The following is a 21896-nucleotide window of genomic DNA, read 5'->3' on the forward strand; positions in this document are numbered from 1 at the left end:
GGTGGCGATTCCCAGTGAAATAAGTCTGACAACAATATATCAGCCGATATATTTATATATTACAAAATTCATAAAATGTCAGCATGAATGCACATCTTTTCTGCATTGTTAATTCTTTAAAATATATTTTTTTATATATCAGAAAAATCCAATGCAGACACCAATATGTATGTGAAAAGGCTCGTATTGGCTGATTGACAGTCAGTCAGGCTCTATCCACACGACACAAACATGATATATACCCAGCAGGAGTACAGTCAGGATATATCACTTTTTTTTCAAAAAACAGACGTCATCAGTTCATTTCCCATTTAAAACACTCAAACGTTCCCTTGGATGCTTTGGTGAAACCAATTAAATCACTTTACTTTTAATCGCTTTGAAATATTTTTTTTTAATTGCAAGTCGCTGTCACAGGCTACTCTGTTGTGTGTTATATTTGTATTTTATGTATTTATGTTACTGTCAACTTGTTTCATGTGACAGTTTATCTGACTGTGACTTGAGGTGCTTTTAAGTTGTGTGTTTGCGTTGCTTTCATCCTTTTCTTTTACTTCCCTTCATCTATTTGCTGCAATGCACTCTGTCACATTTGTTTGTTACCAAAATAAAGTTAATTTTGTGGTTATTTATGCTCTCGATGTCCAGAAATCTATGTCCCTGCAAAAAGGATTATCCTCATAATTACTAAATCAGCGCAGTGGAAGATGATCTAAGTACTGGCCGTCACCAGAGCAATCCCAGGCTTCAGGAAGGAAGAGTTTCAGACCATCAGATGCCTAAACACACGAGTTGCAGGCAGAAAAAAACGGAGAGCACAAGCAGGCTGGGAAATAGTGAGTTATGTCTTTTTCTTACCATCCCCAGACTCATTGTTCTCTGAATGAAAAGAAAGTCGGCACATGGAAATCAGTCAATGGAGGGTTAGAACTCTTCCCATAGTACTGCTGTGGTTTCCTGAGACTGTGTGTGTGTGTGTGCGTGCGTGTGCATTTGTGTCTGTGTTTGTGTGTGTGTGTGTGTGTGTTGTATTATGAATGAAAAAGCTGTTAAACAAAGATTTGATTAAAGACAGTGTTTAAGACGAATTATATGTACAACTGCAATATCTTCATACACAGACACTCTCTCACACACACACACACACACACACACACACACACACACACACACACACACACACACACACACACACACACACACACACACACACACAGTACAAACACTCTAATGACAAAGCAAAGCCCTCACCTACAGCAGGCTGGGCCTCTGTTAATGAAGAATAAGCACAGGTTAAGCAGATAGACTGGACAACATGAGGTTCTTCAAGCATTCATACACAAGCATTCATGTGTGCACACTGCACATAAACACACACTCGTGTATGACAGAATAACACTCAGCTTCATGAACCAGCACTTGCTCTGTGAGGTATATTGATCCTTTTAGAGATAAATCGATGTGGGTTAGTTTAACAGATGAGTAAAGCTACAATGAGCACAAACGCGCACGCACACACCCACACACACACACACACCCACACACCCCCACACACACACACACACACACACACACACACACACACACACACACACACACACACACACACACACACACACACACTGACAGAACTTTAAAGCCACAGGGCAGCGCTCACTCTCTACAACCGGCTGCATCTCCCCCAATAAAAGTGACATAGTGATGTAATGTGAAAGGGAGACAGCAACAATTTAAAAAATATAAAAGAAATTGTAACAATGAAATCAGTCTAAATGATGTGTGTAGTAAGAAAATGAAATAAGCAATGTTACTTTTGAGACTGGTGCACTGATTTTCGGGTTCATTCTTCTCCCAAAATAGATACTTTCTTGGAAGTAACTACGCAATGTTACAAAGCAGTATTCAGGCCGCTTACATTTCAAGAATAAGTTTGTAATATTACAAGAATAAAATAATATAATAATACGTGAAAAACTCATTATATTCTTATCATAAGTCGTAATTTTACACTAATAAAACATATTTTGACTTTTTTCTTAATCACGTCATTAATCTCGTAATATTGTGACCTTTTTCAAGAAATCTCAGAATTAGTTTTCCTCAATTTTCTCAATATGCCCCCCCCCCACACCATGTTAGGTGTCTTTCAAACAAACGTGCTCTTGACTCTCCAATAACTCCACCTTCTTCAGAAGGTGGAGTTATTGGAACACAACGGGCACCATAATATGAGGATTTACCAATGTTGGCAAGGTGCCTGATTAGGTCGTCATTGAAACATGAGATGAGCTGTGACGAACCAAACTCTTGTCGGCCATGTTTTTTCAGGTCAGGTGTTGGCTTTTCGTTTTTGTCCTTGATACTTGGTCCATCATAAATTTTCGTGAAGGGGTGGGGGGGCGTTTCTGTGCTTTTGCCACTTTTCCCCTTCAAAGACAACGTGAGTTTCAGCTTTGGTATAACTCACTGCTCTACCTCCTAATTGCACCTGCAGATACACACACACATTTAATCAGCCAGCGAGCCACATAAAGTTTATGCAATAATTCCACTAAAATTACTGACAGTGACACACACACACACGCACAGAAACACGTGTACAACTTTCTTGCTCACACAGTTGCTCCAAACTATGAACTGATTTATTCCAACAAATAGACTTTGCACATTAATGTACAACAAAATGAATTCACAGGGGACTCGTTGCTTATAACTTTAACAAGCTTCTGGCAGAGGAAATCTACATAAACGTTAATATTTTGTATTCCAGCGCCTGACAAATTGAAAACATGCAACATTGCAGTGCGGTACGTGATTCCGCCTCATCCATACATGTGCGATGTATGTACATGGCTCACATATCATGGAGCTATAGTCTGCTGTGGGATGCTAAACCCACGCGGCATCTTTTCAAACATTTAGCTGAATGCATTACCCTCAGCTATGGATCGGGACTTGAAAGGTCAAGATTTTTCAGGCACAGTGGAAACGGAAATGAGAGGAAAAATGTGCCGTCCTCACTCTGCCTCAGACCTCTTCCTCACACTTACAAAACCGCATCATCTCCCAACCTACACCAGGTTGAGTAACACACTGAACCTCATCGACAAACTGATTAGAAAGTAACTGCCTTGTCTTTAGTCAGCTGAAATACTGCTGCTGCTGCTGCAAACGTTCTGCAAACGTTCTGCAAAATGCATCTGTAATAAGTCAATGATATAACATCACACTGACAGGGATCATTCTCCTGCCTGTGACTTTACCTTTATTTCTGCATCATTACTAAAATTAGGGTTTGAATGCAGGACTTTTACTTTTAATAGTCATTTTATTTTGGGATGTTTCTACTTTAACTTTTTCTCAAATTTCCATTTGTTGGTTTGTTTATGAGTTCAAGATTAAACCAAATACAGATGTACAGATTATCACTGATGTGGTAATGGGTCAAGAAGGAACTCTTAAAACTCTTTTACATGGCGAGAATTCTTTGTCGATTTCTCAGAAAATAATTAATGGATCTTGATGAAAAAAATCTGGAGGGTTTAGTGTGTGCAATCTGGTGTGAGCTTCATGGTCAAATGAAAAGATGAGTAAAACGTATCTGTAAATCGATTTCCTCGTCTCAAAGCGATAAACAACTCTTGTTTTATAAAGAGAGGGATTCACCGGGCAAAACCCTCAGCTCTCGTCCTTTTTTAAGTAGCTGAAGTACAAAAAGATAAATTTGTGTGACAGTATGCTTTCACAGATTTGAGAGCACTCGATCTCAAATACACACGTATGATATGTGTTCCTACACCCCGCTGCTTACCCATAAATTAAACACCTTCTATTTGGCTCCTAACGCTTAATTTAATTATCGTCTCTGGTGCTTAAAATAAACCTATAACATGTTCTCGATGCCAATAAAAGAACAAAAAAAAAACTGTGTTTGTGTGTGTGTGTGTGTGTGTGTGTGTGCGTGCGGCAGTGACACAGTGGGGATCATGCATCTCCACACTCAGTTCCATCACCACAGAAGTTCACTGCTTCTGTGTTTGTTTCACTCTTTACATCTTACCCTCCTCCTCTGCTGGCTTCTCTGGATGAGGGGAAAGACACATTATATTGCACAAGATGATGATGAAGATGATGATGACGACGTATAGACAGTTACATCAATGGGACACACACACACAAACACAAAGAATGAATGAAGTGTGTTTTTCTTACCCTTCGTTTCTGAAAATGACAGAAGCAAGAAAAATGTATCAGAAAATTAAACACCCTTTATGGGAAGCTTTTATTCAAACATTTGTCTTTCTGTGGTTATGATAGTTTAACTGTATAATTGCTGATTAGTGGACGTCTAACTCAAAAATAAATTGGATTTTTGGAGCACAGCTTGTGGCCTCAGATTAGATGTCATCAAGGCACTTACCAGCAGGGGCTGCTGGAGCCATATCGCCCTGGGCTGCTGCAATTAAACAACAATTATGTAAATTAATTTGTACATTCTCATTATTTCATATCATGCAACACCAGCAGCATAGTGTTAAGAAAGTCACAGTTTTAGGAGTGGGGACTCTAAACTGTTTAAAGAGCGGCAGCTTGTGATCTGAATCCTCAGGAGAAGAAAAATCATGGTAATTTCAACACATATCTGGGGGCAATTGTTCGTCACTGAATTCTTCTACAATGCTTTTTTTTACGGTATCAAGCTTTTTTACATGTGTGCATTCTCCTCTATACTGTGGACACACAAGCACTCAGCATTTCTAAATCCCACACCTTCACAAAACAGCACAAAATATGCACTTTAAAACAAACAGTTTAATTTGAGTTACATAAACACACACTCACAAGCACCCGCACATGGAAGCTACATTCATGCAACCTTGCTTTGTGCACATCTTCTTGATTTCTGTAGGGTTTGCCTCTGGCAAAAGAGAGAATGTTGGATTTCAGCAGGGGAATAGTGCATTATTCAGATGGTTTACAGAACCAGTGAGGCTGAGATAAATATAATAAGTTGTTTCACAGATCATGAGGAATAATTGGGCTTAAAAATTCTGAAAGTGGCGGCCTTAAGACAAAAATGCTTCTGATAGGATAAGTACATCAAAGTTGCAGGATCCCAGATCTAGGTTACTTTAAAAGCTCAAGGGTGTCTAATGAGATGGCAGATTAGGCAGGTTTCTGTCTGCAAGACAAACTAAAGCGCCTGGCTGCACAGTAATAATTCAACTTTGGCAGCATTCATATCTTAACCATCAATTTCATTAATTTCACAGGTCTGTTCCCTCATCACGACCCCTGTTTAAATGCTTTTAAAAATAGGTTTCACTTTGCCAGAGTTACAGCTGAGGCAGTAAAGGAAATTAAAACGCTGAGCCCAAGAGATGAACGATGACGACATCTTGACAGCTACCATCTCTCCAAACCACCAACAACAAGCCACAACTGACCCTGCAGAGCAAGTGTCCCATGAGTCTACTTAACAGTGGGTCTAAGATATCAAGGCTCGGCCTTGGCACTCCGCTTGTACTCAAGGCTGGCACTCTATGTCTGGAATACTGGTGGTGGGGGGGGGGGGCAACACTTCTATTTTGGATAAGGTTTTTTTTCAGGCAGCAATCTGTTAATGCCTCTCTCAGCACTTCAGTCCAGGAGGGGATCCGTGACGCACCAGGCAGTAAAAACTTTCTTTAGATTCCTGCTGAAGCATCTATCCCGCACCCCTCCTCTGTAAATCAGTCAGTGAATTTCAGTTTACATACTGTATGTGTTCCTCCTGTCCTCACTTTTTCTCTCTCGGCTGTTTTACCTTGATGTCAAGGTGTTTGCGAGCAGGATTTGATCTCTGACTCATCATGACATAACGGAAAGAGGAGGAGGGTTTGTATCTGAGGAACAATCATCACCCTGAGAGACGACTGGGGTTTGAAATAAATGTCATAAAATCACCATGGAAACAGATCCCTGCTGTTTCAGATATGTGTGATTAATAATATAACCCTTTTTTCCCCCCAGAAACAACCTGAAATTCGTTAAGTGTGTGCTAGAGGAGCAGTCCCATCGGTGTCTCGCTAATCCAAAAGGAATATTACAGGTTCCTAGACGAAATTTTCACATGAAAGACTGATAATAAATCATATTGAACCCCTCAGCATTACATCAAAGTGGAATAAAATGTGTCTGCTCAAAGATCCGTCTTGTTTCTCAAAAATGCATCTGACGAGCTGTTTGGTTTTTTTTTCATTTTGAGATATTTTTGAATTTTTATTTCAAATAAATGTGTGAGGACAGTTTGCTCTGTTTCACCGAGCACATCCTTTCATCAGCCTGCAACTGTAATATCATGCTAATAGAAACCTGTCTGAGTACGAGGGAAGAGGTGAGTATGACATGACATTGTTTGATGGTGACAGAGCATTTTCAGGCTAAAAATATACAAATCTTTCTTAGATGTAAAAGTTTAATTTGCCGCTGTACGAATGCTCAGGCAGAGTCTCAGTTATTACCGGTGGAGTGGCTGCACATCAATATAAGAATCTCAAATAAGAGGGCTGGTTCAATATTTGAGAGAAAGATATTGATACATCTTAAACGTTATAGGAGTGGTATAGAATGTGCTGTGACATTTTAAACAACGGTTCAGATTGACGGCCACATTGGTGGATTATGCAAAAATCCTGCAGTCTCAAAACTAAACTCTCCAAAACAGTATATGAATAAAACAAATATTTCAGTCACGGGGTGAATTGGAAAAAAACACCTTGAAGAGGTAGAGGAGATTAGACTTGCTAATATCAAGAGATGGTAAAAAAAATAAAAAATAGCCTAATTCTTATTCCAACAGGCAAACTCCCTCTTTACATCATAACTTGAAACTATCCTGATGAAACAACATAGTCTGGCTGTAACAAACATTACATATAATACCTTTTTACCCTGTGGCAAGGGGCTGTCTGACTGCAAAGAGGCAAGAGAGCGAGATTCTCAGCAAACACTGTGCATTTTCCTCTATTATTCCCAGCAACATTGTGTGTGCAGCAAATTGAGTTTTCACAAAAGAATTTTTAGCCCGTCAAGGTCACTGCTACCCCCTCAAGGGATGATTACATAGGGATTTTATACATGTTATCAGGATCATCCTTTCATATCTAATTTATAAGCTTTTCACTGCTCAGTATTGCCTATTTTTTCCCATTTAGGATGTTAACAATGTGAGGTTGGGTGTCTGGCGAGCGCTTTAGAATTTTTCTGTATGTCCCTGCTGAAATACTTTATGCAGATGACTGGAGGGGGGGGGAGAAATGCATTTGATTATGCAACATCAAAATATACCGCACAGAAAAAATATTTAAAGCTGTTCAAGGCACATTTAAATATTGGCAGCTCCATGTGGCAACGAGTGGTAAGCGTTTGAAAAACAACAACATGGATTTAAATATCCAGAAAGGATGGAATGGTAGGAAGATAAGGAAACTCCATCTTGCCATGAACAGAGCACTTGTTTCTTTGCTGCTTCAGAGACAGTTTGCATGTGTGCTCGTGGGTTAATATGTTGTAAATGACATTAAAAAATGAGTGCAAATGGTGTTTGACCTTTGGAGAGTCCACCGGCCTGTGAAGAGTCTCAGGCCCTGCCAGCTGCCCTGACTCTGTGTTTTGACACAGTGGACTCTCAGATCGAAATGCTAACACCAGCATGCTAACATGCTCTCCAGTGGCATTGCTAGCATGCTATTGTTAAGCAGGTTTAGTGTTTACCACGTCAGCCATCTCAGTTTATCGTGTTTAGCATGCTAACATTTGGCAACTTGCACCACACACAAAGTACAGCTGTGGTCTGATGATGTCATTTGTTTTGCAGGGACATTTTGAGCCTATGAAAAGTCAAGTGATGCCTGAACAAAACATTAATGAAATAGTTGTTTGTAAGTAGTTAAGACATTTCCATTGATGAAAAATAAATATGGACATTTAATTGAGTTATGCACTTAATTACGGTTGACAACTTTCAGTCCTGGTTGTTTGAGCGACACCTGTAGTTTCTGATGATGACCATACATTTTATTTAAAGATGGATGATATTTATTTTATTATTTTTACAGCTCCCCAAAAGTGAACACCAAAGTGAAGCCAAAGCGTCTTGATCACCCCCTAGTGGTTGACTGCCGTATAGCTCTCTCCTCCATGTTTCCTTACAAGAAACATCAAAAAGAACATGTAAAATACGGTTTTCTCTAAGATGGTCTGTGTTTGTTGGTCTTTTAGGTTCTTATTTTATCACACTAAAGATGTTCATGTGTTCATGTGTTCATTTGTTGACTGCCAAGACTGACTCGTGATTGGTCAAACGCGTATCTGCGGGACCTTGAAACAGCGCGAAGATGGTGTTGTTCATATCCAGGATATTTTGGCTTAATTTCTGGGTAGGAAACGAAGAGGTGTCGTCCATCTTTATATACATTCTATGGGATTACAGAAAATGTGCTTTAATAGGTCACAGAAATCTGAGGGCAGCGAAACTCTTGTGGTTTTAATAGAGAAATCAGGGTATAATTCGCCTGCTCCATCATTATGTGAGAAATCGTGATCTAATTTTATCCTGCTCTCAGCATGAGTCTGTGAACAGCGGCGCACAGTGAGAGGAGCTGGGTACCTGGCTGAGAAGTTGGAGGTGTGCAGCCTGTCGCCTCCAGCTCTTCATCTAACAGCTCACAACTGTGGCTGCTCCTTACTCTTCCATCACTCCCTGAAAAATTTCAGACTGATCCGCTGTCAGAAATGACAGTTTGGAATGATTGCAATAGGAGAAAACCTCACTGAAGAAAATGTTACATTTCCTTTGAGGACGCCGTGACAAAAGTCAGGTCTCCTGTTAAACGCTTTCAATGTAAAGCTTCAACTATAGAAAATGTTCGTTTTGCATAAGCTGCAGCTTAATACAGCATTTTTTCGGGAAATGTTACCATAGACAAGCAGTTCATAAAACTGCAAATATATTAACGTTGCAATACTTTCATCAGTTTTCATTACTGTGCTACCTCAGTTGGCGATAGTGACTTGACAGTCATTCACAGATTACAGTATTACAGTATATTTGTTTTATGCTACTTTATACTGCTTATATTGATTTCTACTTTGCAGATCATAATTATTAATACAAAACATAAAACCAACTAATTATAGATTGAGCTACTCAGCAGTGAACTAGTAAAATTACCAGCTGCAACATTAATGATCCTGGGTCACTAATTATATGAAGAAGGAAAGGTAACAGGAAGTCAGGAGAAGGGGCGGAGTCTATAAAAAGGGGGTGGGCAGTTCACCTAGGCCTTGCTTCCTGCATTGAGGCACACCTGAGAGAGAGCGAGAGCATGATGCCAGCTTTTGCTTGATTTTATTAAATAAATATGTTTAAAAACACCACTTTAAGAGTTACTCTGTAGAAGATGAAATTTAGGTTTTAGCTCGTTGTGTCAAACTAAAGATTTGTTGAATATTTATTAAAAGTGTGTTTTGTTAGATCTTGGAGGGACTACTAAGGCCGATCAGCCAAGTAACAAGGTATGTTCAAACATTATGAAAATACTTACTGATAGTGATTTTAACTAATCTGTTGAATGGGCTGCGTTTCCTGTTTTGTTTTCTTGTGGGTTTTTCTGCTGTTAAAGGGGACTGAGTGGTGGAGGGGCCATTTTGCATGTGTGCTTAGGTATAAGCAAATATCCGTGTTGCAGATATTTGTTAAATTATTTTGTAACCATTTCACCATAATGTCTGGGCCCACAGTGTTTATCTGTTCATGTAATATAGAATTAGATTTTTGTGTGAGTTGTGCACCCGCCTTGATTGTGGCCTACATTCAGCTCTCCTATTGCTGCCGTCTAGTTGATTAGAGATTTTGGTATAGCTACTTTAAACTAGATAAAAGGTCAGAAACGTCTTCCTTCACCCCTGGTTGTTTCACCCAAACCCATCAATGTCTGTCTAATGGTTTAACCTCTGGGAACCAGGCATGTCTGGTTGATATAATCCATCAAGCAGATGCTGAGATATTTTAATGGACAAGTGAAAAGTGAAATAAATAAGAAAAATCCATCCCCTGAGGATCATGTAAATTAATCAAATTTCATGACGATCCCTCCAACAGTTAAAAAGATTGTTAAAACCAAATCACAAATGTCAATCTGTTGGTGAAGCTAGAGGAACAATCAGAGCTCTACCAGAGTCATATTCATCCTGTGGGGATCATCAATATCTGTTCCAAATTTCATTTAATTCAATTTCTTTGTCATCCATAGAGTCCAAAGCTTGCATGAGCAAACGGGACCAATATGTCAGGAAAGGACGGGAAGCTATGATTTATATTTTTAAATGTTGAATTTAACCTTTAAGTTTCCTCAGCTCCGTACCCAGCACTGAGATTTAATTTGGGCAGATGGGGCAAATCTACAGCATCTCAATTAGTGAAGGTGCGACTTTGGTCTCTAGTGTAGCTCGACTTTGTGATTCAGCCTGATAAAATGAGTGTAATTTCCCCCCCAAAAAAAATCTTGCCTCGTGCAGCTTTTAAAAACACTTTTTCTTCCTAATTATCCACATAAATGACCCATTTCTCCTTCAGCCCACTTTAAAAGGTCCTCTCTATGTTTCCTGTCAGCCCGCCTGTTCGCCCCCTGCTCTGCGTTGAAAGCTGTAGGCAAGCCGCTAAGTCACAACCAGGACAAGTGTGACCCTTGATCCAACCGCGATAATGCTGAAGGTATTGCACAGCTGATGAACACTCTGTCGGGGCGGCTCCATCGTCGGCCTCTTTACAGTCTTACAGTCTCCGCGTCCTGTCTGGCCTAGATAAATTCACTCCACAGCCGTCTCTCTCCCCGTCTTCCAGGTATCTGTTAAATGGATAATGTCGCCTGTGCTCTCCATTCCCTCTTACTTTTCACTTAATGCAAATCCCTACTCTCAGCACTTTTTTGTCCCACCATTTCTTTGTCCTACTTTAATCTGATTCCACGTTCTTCTGAGGTAAAAAGAAAAAAAGAAATGCTTAAGTGAGATGGAGTGTGAAGAGGTGAAAAGTAAAACTGTGAGAGAGAAGAATGAGCCAGGTCAATGGGTTCAAGGATAGCGTGAAGCTTCATGTTAATAGCCTGAGGATTGGGTTCTTCAGTTAGGGGAGATGAGATGAGATACACTGTTTATATTTAACAAATATAATGTGAGATGGTTGTTGAAAGAAGACTGTATTTACTCAGTTTTCGCTGACTCTGTCACTGTGACTACATCCTTTAAATATACACATACTTTATGGTCAGTGCATCTTAATTATAGACCACTTTTATTACCAAAAGCTTATCACTACCATCATTTTTAAACTCTTGAGAGCTCGAAATGGTTCTGACCATAAAGTCTTTAAGATTGAGTAAATAATACCTGCGATGAGACATGGAGGGGATCTAAGCGTAAAACAGGAATGTGTTGGCTGTTGAAGCTCAGTTAAGGAGCAGAACACTGACTGTGCCTGGTTGGGGATTTGATTCCGTCCAGACACGAAAAGATGTTTGCATGCTTGAATTTTCAAGGCTATAAGCAGCCTCTCAATGGCATGTAATTTTCTCTGTATGTACATAGCAGCACGATTAGAAGATTGTATTTCCCTAATCTGAAATAACAGATTTTTCCAGAATGAGGGAAGCAGAAACTGTAACCAGGGCACTATCATATTAACATTCATGCTGATGCCATAGACTGTATACGACGATGGACAACATGATAGCTCCCAAAAAGTGAAGCCAAACCTTCTTGATCACTCTCTCGTTGCTGGCTCCAGTGTAGCCCTTAAACTCTGCCTCCATGTTTGCAGACGGGATATGGACCAAACTAAAAAGTCTAAATGTTTTTCTGTTATTTTAGGTAGTTCTTATCACACTGATGTTCATGTTTTATTTTGTAGGTAGTTTATTTGATGCTATAAAAACGGACTGAAACATCATTAGACCACCACAGCTCAATACCACATTACACTGAACGCTACAGAGCAGTCTCTGGCTCCAAATGACGAACGCAAGATGGCGGCACCTGTTTCTGAGACTCTTTGGCTTCATTTCCGTATAGCAGTAGGAAGTTGGAGATATATCGTCCATCTTTAATTAGTCTATGAATCTGAAAAAACAGTGTTTTGGCCCGATGGGGCAGCAGAAACATGCTGTAACCACAACACTGTTATATAAACACCTTTTAATGCTCATCTCCGCCATGGCTAACGCAGAATCTCGCCATGTTAAAACAAAAAAGAAATTCCCAGATCTGTCCATTTATCTGGATCCCCACCAAAATTGAATTTAGATGTCCCATTCCTCCACCAACATTCGTATAAATGAATTCTTTAGTTTGATCGTAATCATATTAACAAACAAAAAGACTTGTGAAAACATAGCCTTCGTAGTGGAGGTAACAAGCCCACACCAGATCCCAAGCCTTTATCTTGTATGGGTCACCAACGTCCTCAATTCGAGCCACAAAATTTCTTGGAGTTTTTGAGTAATTCTGCGAACTACCAAACTGCAATGAAAACATAACCTCCTTTACTCAAGTAACAATGAAAATATTGAACCAACACTGTATGCATGCGCACAACAGCAGCATCCAGCAAGCATGTGATCAAACATTAGCGAAGGTTTGTTTGTTTGTCTGTATTTAACATGAAAACAAATATCTGCATCACTTCATAAAACAATGAGAAGATTAACATTGATCATCCTGCACACAGTGTCTGTCTCTCTCTCTCTCTCTCTCTCTCTCTCTCTCGCGCTCTCTCTGAGTTGCTCTCTCTACTTGTTATGCTTTGAAGGGTAACCTCTGTGGAATGTGCTTCGTTAATCTCTCTTGACATTTCCCCGTGTTCCTTTGCTGCGTATGTCTCCTGCTTGTTCTTTCGGTTGAGCCAAGGAGTCAGGCCAAGCCAAACATTTGAATCTTTGAATCTCTCTCTCGCTCTCACTCTCTCTCTCTCTTATATGGTTGAACAAAGTCAAAAACGGGAGCAAATTCCTCATATTTGTCTCGATGTGTATTTCGATGCAGTTAACTCTGCAGCTGTCTCTTTAAACTCTGCTGATATGTCTAATTCAGCTGCTGTGGAATGCACCACTTAGGTGGTTTTGTTTCTGCTGGAGCTTGATGTTGGAAGACTGCTGAATACATTAAGTCACTTGAGCGTGTCTTCAACCGTAAGCTATGGCAACGGCAGTCGTGTTAACTAGACACCGGGGCCCAGGTGGCCTCCTCTCTGGCTGAGCACAATGCCATTTGGTGGGAACATATTCCCACTGTTCATACTTAGTTAATGCAGCCTGGTGCCCTTTTACACAACACCGCACTGACAAACCTCTACAATGGACAAGTGTGTCAATCACAGGAGAATCTATAAACTCACGTTTCCATTACTGGATACGTGCAGATCCAGCAGATTGCACTTTTACTGACTTTAGGGAGTCAGACCTGTTAGTAAGACCTCAAAGTCTAAAGCTAAGAGCCACAGCATCTTTCTCATAATACATACATGCGTTACTTAATCATTCATAAGACATAATATTATAATAGTATATACTTAAAGTGCTAAAAGTTTATTTGGCCACTAATGGCAACTCAGAATCTACGCCCATTTTTAGATGCAGTCTATGGCAGGGAGGGTTTGATGAAAGAAACACTCAAACTGCATTATGGGAAGTGTAGGATTCCGTATGTTTTGGAGAGTGACCCAAAAATGCTGCCATCTTTTTTGTTGTTGTTCTTTAGTTGATTTTAAAAGTCTGAATCTTAAAGCCTGGCAGTCTTAGTGCAAACAGTTTAGCCATAAACTGTGTAAAGTTCCTTAACCTTGAAGATGACATGTTTAATAATCAGTGCAATAATGAACTGAAAGCTAATTTTTTAACTAACTTTCCATCCGCTCCAGTTAACACATATTTGCTGCTGCAATCCAACAGGGACATTCCTCAAGGCCTTAAAAGCACCTTAATCCCACTTTCAAAGCAACTTGTTCCATTATTATTATAATCACGCTAGGCCAAGCTTCTGCTACTGTACTTAAATCACATGATGGTGTGACTGAGAGGTGTTTTTGTATTTATATAATATTCAAGTATACATCAGAGCGGGGTATAAAGAGAAGATTAATATTCAAACTATCTATTTATAAACCTGAGTGTGTGGACGACTATCAATGGTAGTATTAGTGGCACTTGGCTGGCGTCCATGCTGGGGGCAGAGCATGACTGATGATGTTTCACCATTTTATGGTGACGCTGGAGAACAGTGCTGTTGGCAGAATCAGGGTACACTTAAGCCTCTGCCTTCCCAATCACTCAATCATTTGCCAAGTTAATACGACAGCTTTGATGATCTGACTTGCTGCTAAAGTATATCATGTACTGAAGCGTATGAGACCCCGTAGGAGGGGGAGGTAAATGGATAAACCCAGAGTAATGACTAAATAGTAGCTTGACATGCAGATTATTAACGGATGTCGTAAAACCAACATCATATTCCAGTAATTCCAGCGACAGTCAATGCTGCAATCGACAGATCAAATACAATAACCACAGGCTGTTTTGAGTATTTCTCTTAAGTCGCACCACACTGTAGCTTCTTGCTAAATCAATTTTTAACACGGTTTAAAAATCAGGTCATCATTAAGGTTTGAAGAATCCAGCTAAGAGCATAGATTTGGATTTATTTTTAGGTTTGGGAGACACATTTTTCGTTAGTTATAGTTATATGATTGACATGCTGCCAAGAAGACGAGTGATGAGATGAGCCTAAATATTTTAATGTCTCATAAGGTGCATGTCTTTTCCCAGAAACCAGCTGGATTTAAGGGCACTCATACGCAAATGCAGATAACCGCCTGCTGAGGCGTTACGTATCATCACTTATTGAATGTGGGAAGTGCAGGATGTGACGCACAGTCAGTTTGACGTTGCGGTTGTTGGACGAGCGTCTTTTTCGGTTGCCAGAAAGGCTGTGATGTCACCGGTCATATTTCACGGAAGTTGATCTCCACGAGAAGCCACACTGTGGATTTGCCAAAGGAAATGCCCCCTCGCTGACAGAAACTAAGTGAATGGGAGGCAAAGGTTGGCCAGTGCTCCATTCACATATTTTTGTGACCATGCCCGAAGGGAGCTATCAGACCTGCCTTGTTTAGTCTGGACCTTCGCAAGATTATTCAGAACCACAATCACAGGTGGTAAAGGTGCCTCCGACCACAGTCTGGACCAAAATTTTGTCCGACCAAAGGAGGTGGTCTCAGTCCGGATCAAACCATGGTTTGGTTCATTTGCAGATTGAAGACACTTTTTATATTGTTCCATCTTTTTGACCATTTGCAAATGATGTTTAAATAACAAGGACTCTCATTTGATGCCTTTGAACTAGTGTGGAGTACTGAGCCTGAAGTTGGTGATGCTGGTAGTAAAACCATAAGGATATCACCGTGGAAACCAAATTGACCAAATTAACCGGTTCATTCATTTTCTCTGCAAACAGAAAGACTGCTGAACTGACAAGACACCAACATGAGACGCATGCCTGTCTACAAACCAATCAGTGTAGTTGTAGGTAGATGCAGCCCATGTAGGTGCTGATGACAGGAAGTATGTATGTCATACAAAAATTTTCAGTGCACTCCCTAAATTACAATGTAGCAAAGACATGAACCTTGGTTCAGACATTCCGGGGAGAAATATCCTAAATCTACCTATTTCTCTCCTTGTTTGCACAAGAGATAGAAACTACTTCCAGGAGTTGTTGATTTTGATTGATAAAATGTTGTTTATATCATCTTGTTTGTGACCTTTAGGCATTGACTGAAACTGTCAGCTGTTTATTCCACATGATGGATAAGAGCTCACTGTTTTAAAGTTACTGACCGTGAACAAAACGAGCAGACGTTTGAATATTTCGATGACCTACTTTTTGTTTCTGGTTGCTGAGCTTCACCTGGGAGGGTTAAAAAAAAATGTCTTTAATATTTCAAAGGATTCTTTTTTTCTCGCAAACCTGTGTCAGTTTGTTAAAGGTGCATTGAATAAGACTCAGAGCACATTGGTTTTTATAATCTAATTCTCACTAGATAAATTAATTGGTTGTATGTTAACCTTCCAAAAAGTATATATGTTAACATGTTATAGTTACTGAAGTCAAACGTTGAATCGACCGAAAAGGTGTCACACAAATCCTTATTAGGGTTGGAGAAAAGAAAATGTTTTTATTCTAATACTAATAGAATAAAATAGGTCACAAGTCCAAAATGTTGGGAGACTGTGATTTAATCTTTAAAAAATGTTATGTATTATTGTAAGCTGTATATACAATATATTTTCAATTACTCCTGTCAAATACATGTTTGCTTTCAAAATGAAGAACAAGCTAATCTGCAGAAAATCTGTAGAAAATAATCTGTAGATAACGTGAAATTTTGTGAGATTGCAACAAACCTTTTAAGAGTTGCTAAAGTTGCTGTGATCTGACGTTTGGTCTCAGGACAACTGTGCTGTCGTCTTTTCAGAAGCGTGCGTTTTGTGTTGTTTTATTATTGAAGTACGGCTGCAATGCAGGATTTATATGACAATGTATTCTGCTCTCTTTCCTCTGCACATCTCTGCAGCGTGAACTGTGCTCTACTCATACAAAGACAAAGGTCATTAATAATGTTACTCCCACTGAGACAAATTGATAAACCTTTAAAGGTGCCGATGTTCCTGTGTTATTTGGTGTTTATGCATGCTGTAACGGTCATGCATTAAACCTGTTGTGGCCGAGGATAGAGAGATTAGACATGCAAGCCTGTGGCAGGAATGTGAGGGACGGGCTCGGCTGCATATAACCCTGGGTTATAGATGATGATAAGAATTATGACTTGTTTGGATTCCACCGGTGATGTCTCTCTCCCTCCACCCCTCCCCGCTCCTCTCTGCCTCACACGAGGATGAAGATTTATGGATGAACAAGGGGGAAGAAGGGAAAGGATTTCTTAATGGGGTTGGAAGAGGCATAAAAAGGTGTGTGAAATGGAAGATTCGATTTTATGGCACGGCTGTAAACTTTCTTGATGGTTTGAATGAACTGTTATAATGTGAGGTGAATAAAGTCGCCTCAACCTAAGAAAACAGTTTTTAAATGCAGCTCTTATTTAGGGGTGAGGAATCTGTGGAGTTCGGTAAACAAAGGTGGCTTTAAATACCGTAACAAGCTGTCATCCACTTCAGCTTTCGATTCATTTCCCTTTGTCTTGCAGCTCACATCAACACAGACTGTGCTGCAAATAGGCCAAGGCCTTTCAATCACAGAGGAAGCTTTTAGAATAAAGTCTGAGTGTGTAGCCTGTGCACAACACACCACTGGGGCTGTGTTTAAAGAGTCTTTGTAAATGATAGATCAGGGTTCAGTTAACTTTTTGCTCTCTCTCTCTCTCTTTGTAGGCCCTCGTAGCACAGTCACTCGACTCTGCATCTGTCTGTAATCCATCAAGCAGCCAGTGCATACCTGTGGGGACCTGATGACAGCCTTGGTATGAGGTAATGCTACACTGGACATGCGTTTAGGCAGGGGTGACAGGATGTTAGCCTCCTCCTACCCTGCAGCTAATATGGGTGACAAGAGGTTTACAACTGCTACCCTGCAAGAAGATTCGTAGATGCCCGGTAGCTAGTTTTAAAAAGATACACTTCAAGTATAGCTTCACAGTGATAATATGCACACAGCGGTCCACAATCCTGCTCAGTTCTTGTCCAGTCTTAATTGATTTATCATGAACTTTAGGTAACTTTGTTGATAAAACATGTGGTTAACCAGACAATGGTGTTAAACCACTTAGCACAATTGATTCAAGCAGAAAAAAAATCCATGAGGAATCAAACAAAAAACTTAAATAAAGAAAAAATATAACTCCCAGAAGCATGAAAATAAATGCAGAGTAGACCAGTAGCAGAGCTGAGCTGCTGTGGTTTCTAATGCTCTCAGTATGTTTGCTGACTCGTCACTCAGGCTCAGGATCATGTCTCTGATGGTAGTAGAAGTCATTTTCTTCTTCTTAACTTGGCCATGTGGTTTGAGCTTATATAAAGTGTATTAAAATGCCGCCATCTTGCAGCATCATTTGAAGCCTGAGCTGTAGCGATCTGTGGATGGAACCTCTGTATCGAGGTCCTGGTAAAGTACACACGCTCGACCAATCACGAGTCAGTCTCAGCTGTCAATCATGATGTGTTTTTTTAATAGTATATAAAAATGATACTAAATAATAAATACAAATAAACTTTTAGCATTTTAAGGAAATACTATAATAATGTCATCGTATTTCTAACTTTTTATTGAAGAAAAGGGTGTGTAGCGGTGAGCTAATGGCATGGTGAAGTAAAGCAGCCGAGTTGAGAGGAAACAAGTGAAGTCACTAACAAACCATTGAAACCATGAAAACAGCCTCTTCTTTTAATTTGTTCAGTCTCATTAGACAGTTTCACAAAAGCCTGAAGAGTTAGCCAACATAGTCCCAGGCTAACTGAAGCTGCTAACCACAAAGAGCGGTAACAATCACCGAAAAAGAGAAGAGCGTGGCTCCTAATGTTTGATTTGCTAACAATGTTGTGTTGTAGATGATGACACCAGAGAAAAATGTGTATCTCATTATTGGAAATGTAAGGTGGTGTAAGGAGGATATTTTTACCTCCACCTAAAAGGTAAGGTGTGTTTATTTGTTTGTCTGTTAGAAAGCAGAATTACGCAAAAACTCCTGGATAGATCAACACAAAATTTGGTGAGAGATGTTGTATGGGTCAGGAGAGAATCCATAAAATCTTACTGCTGATTCAGGGATTTTTTGCACTTCAACAATGTGAGATAGGATATTATTCCACGTTTTCCGTTGATTTCTCAGAGAATAACTCATCTTGATCTTGATTCCACAAGGCATATTTAGGGGGCTGGTATTTATTAGTGTGTGCAATTTAGTGCAGATCCAAAGAAAAATCCAGATTTAGTGAATTTAAATTTGGGGACTTCATGAGGGGACTGTTGGGCCTTGGCGGAGGTATGTGCTCTTTGAGTGCCCTTCTCTTTCACTCCTTACTTGTTCATACATGTTTTCTGTTGTGAAGAGGGTCTAAATATACTCTGAATTCATAGGAAAAGGTGTTAGGTCTACCCTGTGCAACAGATGGATGGAGACATCTCTCTGGGGCCTCACTATTTGATTTCAGTCATGATTAAAGTCTATCTTTGCAAAACTGGGCCCTGCTCTATCCTGTACAGGGAGGGACCTGTACTAATGCTGGCCTATTACCAGTAATTCCTGAACACACTTAGCAATGGAGCAGTGCCAGAGAACTGGCACCCTGCAACTTTTGGCATCAACACTAGTGCTCAAGGTCTTATTGTTCCATATGTCACTCGTTCCAAAGAGCTCATGCTTCCTCAGAAAACAAGTCAACAAATCAGAGCTGTTGAGAGAAACAATGATCGTGCCAGGCTGACGTCTTTTTTTCCCCATAATAGTTCAATCAGTGTTTATCCAAGTGGTCGCACCCGTCCCCTCCCAAAGGCGCCTTTCCCTTCATGGACCCATGAAGCCACACCCGGGACTCCCACACTTGAGAACTATTCTTGTGGCTGTTTATTGGGATGCGTGCTCCTTACACTACCCAAAGGCTTCTTGTCCCATAACCGTTGAGACCAAGCAGAGGGTGTCACATGAGACACCTGATCGACAGGGGCAGAGGGGGCCCCAAAGCTGAGAAAGCGTCATGAAGTTCAAGAGATAGGCAACAATTTGGGATGAGTGGAAACACAAGAAGAAGAGGAGCCTGGGAGGAGGTAGTAATGGGGTGTTGAGAATATGATACGTGTGATGTCAGGACGCTGGTAAGATATATTGAAAGGCAGGGATGGGATGACTGCCTGATGGAGAATAAAAAAGGAACCGGTATGAACTGCTGTGGAAGGCAAAGATTCAGATCTATCAAATGAACTTCACACATCAACACTGACACGGATCGCCATATGTGGACTTTTAAGGATCCGATGAATAGCGCATCTTGGTTTGAGGGAAATGTATTTTGGAATTTTTGATCACTGAAACAGAAAACATGATTCCTCGACTGAAATCCAGAAAAAGTTTCGATTTTTCACGTAGGCTACCCTGCAGATTGACGAGGGGAGATGGTGCCAGCGGATGAGACGGCGTAACAGAATGAGGGAGTCAATCAGGGTCAGACAGATTGTGTCTGAGGTGCAGAGATATGACACAAGGTAGTTACACCTGACTTGGCAGAGGCCCCTCGAACAAATCATCCCGCTCATCTCTTCGCTTTTATCGGGTTCCTCCTCCTTTCCCTCCCGTCTTCCTTCCCTCTTTTCATCGTGCATGCACTCGTTTCTCAGGTTTCAAGCTACCCGCTGATTTACCACGCTTTGAGGTCACTGTTGACAAAGGCAGCCGGGCATATTTTAGGCCCCATGACTGATGGTACATTATGACATACGTTACAGCCTGTGGAGTTTACTGTCACATAATACAGTATCAATGGTCGATTAATGTTTCAGTGCGGAGGTTATTAAATGCGCTAGCACCTACATGGTAAAGGTTTGCTGCACTGCTGGGACTCCATAAGTGCAGTTTAGTTGATGTGCAATGAAAGGTCTTATTATCAGTCATGAAAAAAGGCATTTACTGTCCTTTACACACCCTGTTTTTCAATTTTTCAATTGAAGGACTTCGATTTATTTAAATTTATTTAAAACATCGGTTAATTAACCTTAATATCGCATAACTGGACTTGCCCATTTATTTGAACAGCCCTGTAGATGACATAAACGCAAAGCATATGTACTTAATCTTTGCATAAAAGGTAGTCACATAAAATAATTACATATAGCAATTAATCTCTACAGTTATAACCTTAAACCTAGTTTCTGACGTCACCATAAGTATGTGTGCTGACTTTTGCCCTTTCACCACTCCTGCTGCTTTCCTCAGCTTAATGCATTAAAAGGGCCAGAGAACATCCCCCGTTTCTCTCACACACACACACACACACACACACACACACACACACACACACACACACACACACACACACACACACACACACACCCATCATATTTGTCCCTGCAGTGACCACAAGATCCATTATCACTGTCATCGGAGGCTTCTCTGGGCATTTATAGATGTTTCTTTTCATAACTTTGATCTAATTTTACATTTACTTTGATGAAAAAAAAAATAACTTTACATCTTCCTCCCTAGAAACTGTTAGATATTAGTTGAAAATAGTAAAGTTAAACAGAGAACGATTCACATGCACACAGACTAATTTCATATTATGTGTGGGGGGGGGAGTTGTGACTATAATAGATAAATAAAGCGTATCGTCTTTGTTTTGGAAAAGTAGTAATAGTAATAAAACTGCCACATCTTGGTATTAAAAGTAATACAATACTAATGATATTCATACATACAAGCCAGTGTGCATCATGATGCAGTTACAATCTAAATGATCCCAAATTCTAACATTTCATCAAGAATGAGTTTAAACTATGGGTCAAAAATTATTTTGTAATTCCAATTCCACTGCATCTTCCGTTTGTTTTGGGGTTATAACCTTACCTGGCTCAGGCATGTCTGTGTCTGGTTACAGTGATTCCTCTGAACGTGTCTTCCTTCCTCCTTGTATGTGGATCTGCCTGTATTTCTTCCTTCGTCCCCTTTTATCACCTCTACATCCCCCCCCCCCACCCTCCCATCAAAAACACACACAGACTCCACACCACTGCCAGTCACTTCACCCCCACCGACACCCCAAGAAGTGGAACAAGGAAGGAGGAGAGTGACAGTTTGGTTG

At 40.2% G+C, this 21896-nt stretch overlaps 1 protein-coding gene across 6 annotated transcripts in view; it reads right to left on the bottom strand.

Annotated features, from left to right (window-relative positions):
- Positions 1-21771, bottom strand: part of mybpc2a (myosin binding protein Ca) — a 56145-nt gene extending 34374 nt beyond the window's left edge. For 2 of the 6 annotated variants that reach the window (XM_035179831.2, XM_035179830.2), the window contains exons 1-4: positions 21662-21770; positions 4421-4456; positions 4213-4221; positions 4061-4081 (exon numbers count right to left, since the gene is read on the bottom strand). In XM_035179831.2, the coding sequence (XP_035035722.1) occupies positions 4061-4081; positions 4213-4221; positions 4421-4456; positions 21662-21674 (79 nt within the window). In that variant the 5' untranslated portion in view covers positions 21675-21770. Of the gene's footprint in view, positions 1-858; positions 880-1251; positions 1270-4060; positions 4082-4212; positions 4222-4420; positions 4457-21661 lie in introns of all 6 variants that reach the window. The other 4 variants (XM_035179828.2, XM_035179829.2, XM_035179834.2 and 1 more) reach the window with 4 other exon arrangements.
- Between the last annotated feature and the right edge of the window lie 125 nt (positions 21772-21896).

This window comes from Hippoglossus stenolepis, chromosome 16 (genome assembly GCF_022539355.2).
Source record: "Hippoglossus stenolepis isolate QCI-W04-F060 chromosome 16, HSTE1.2, whole genome shotgun sequence".
NCBI classification, from domain to species: Eukaryota; Metazoa; Chordata; class Actinopteri; order Pleuronectiformes; family Pleuronectidae; genus Hippoglossus; species Hippoglossus stenolepis.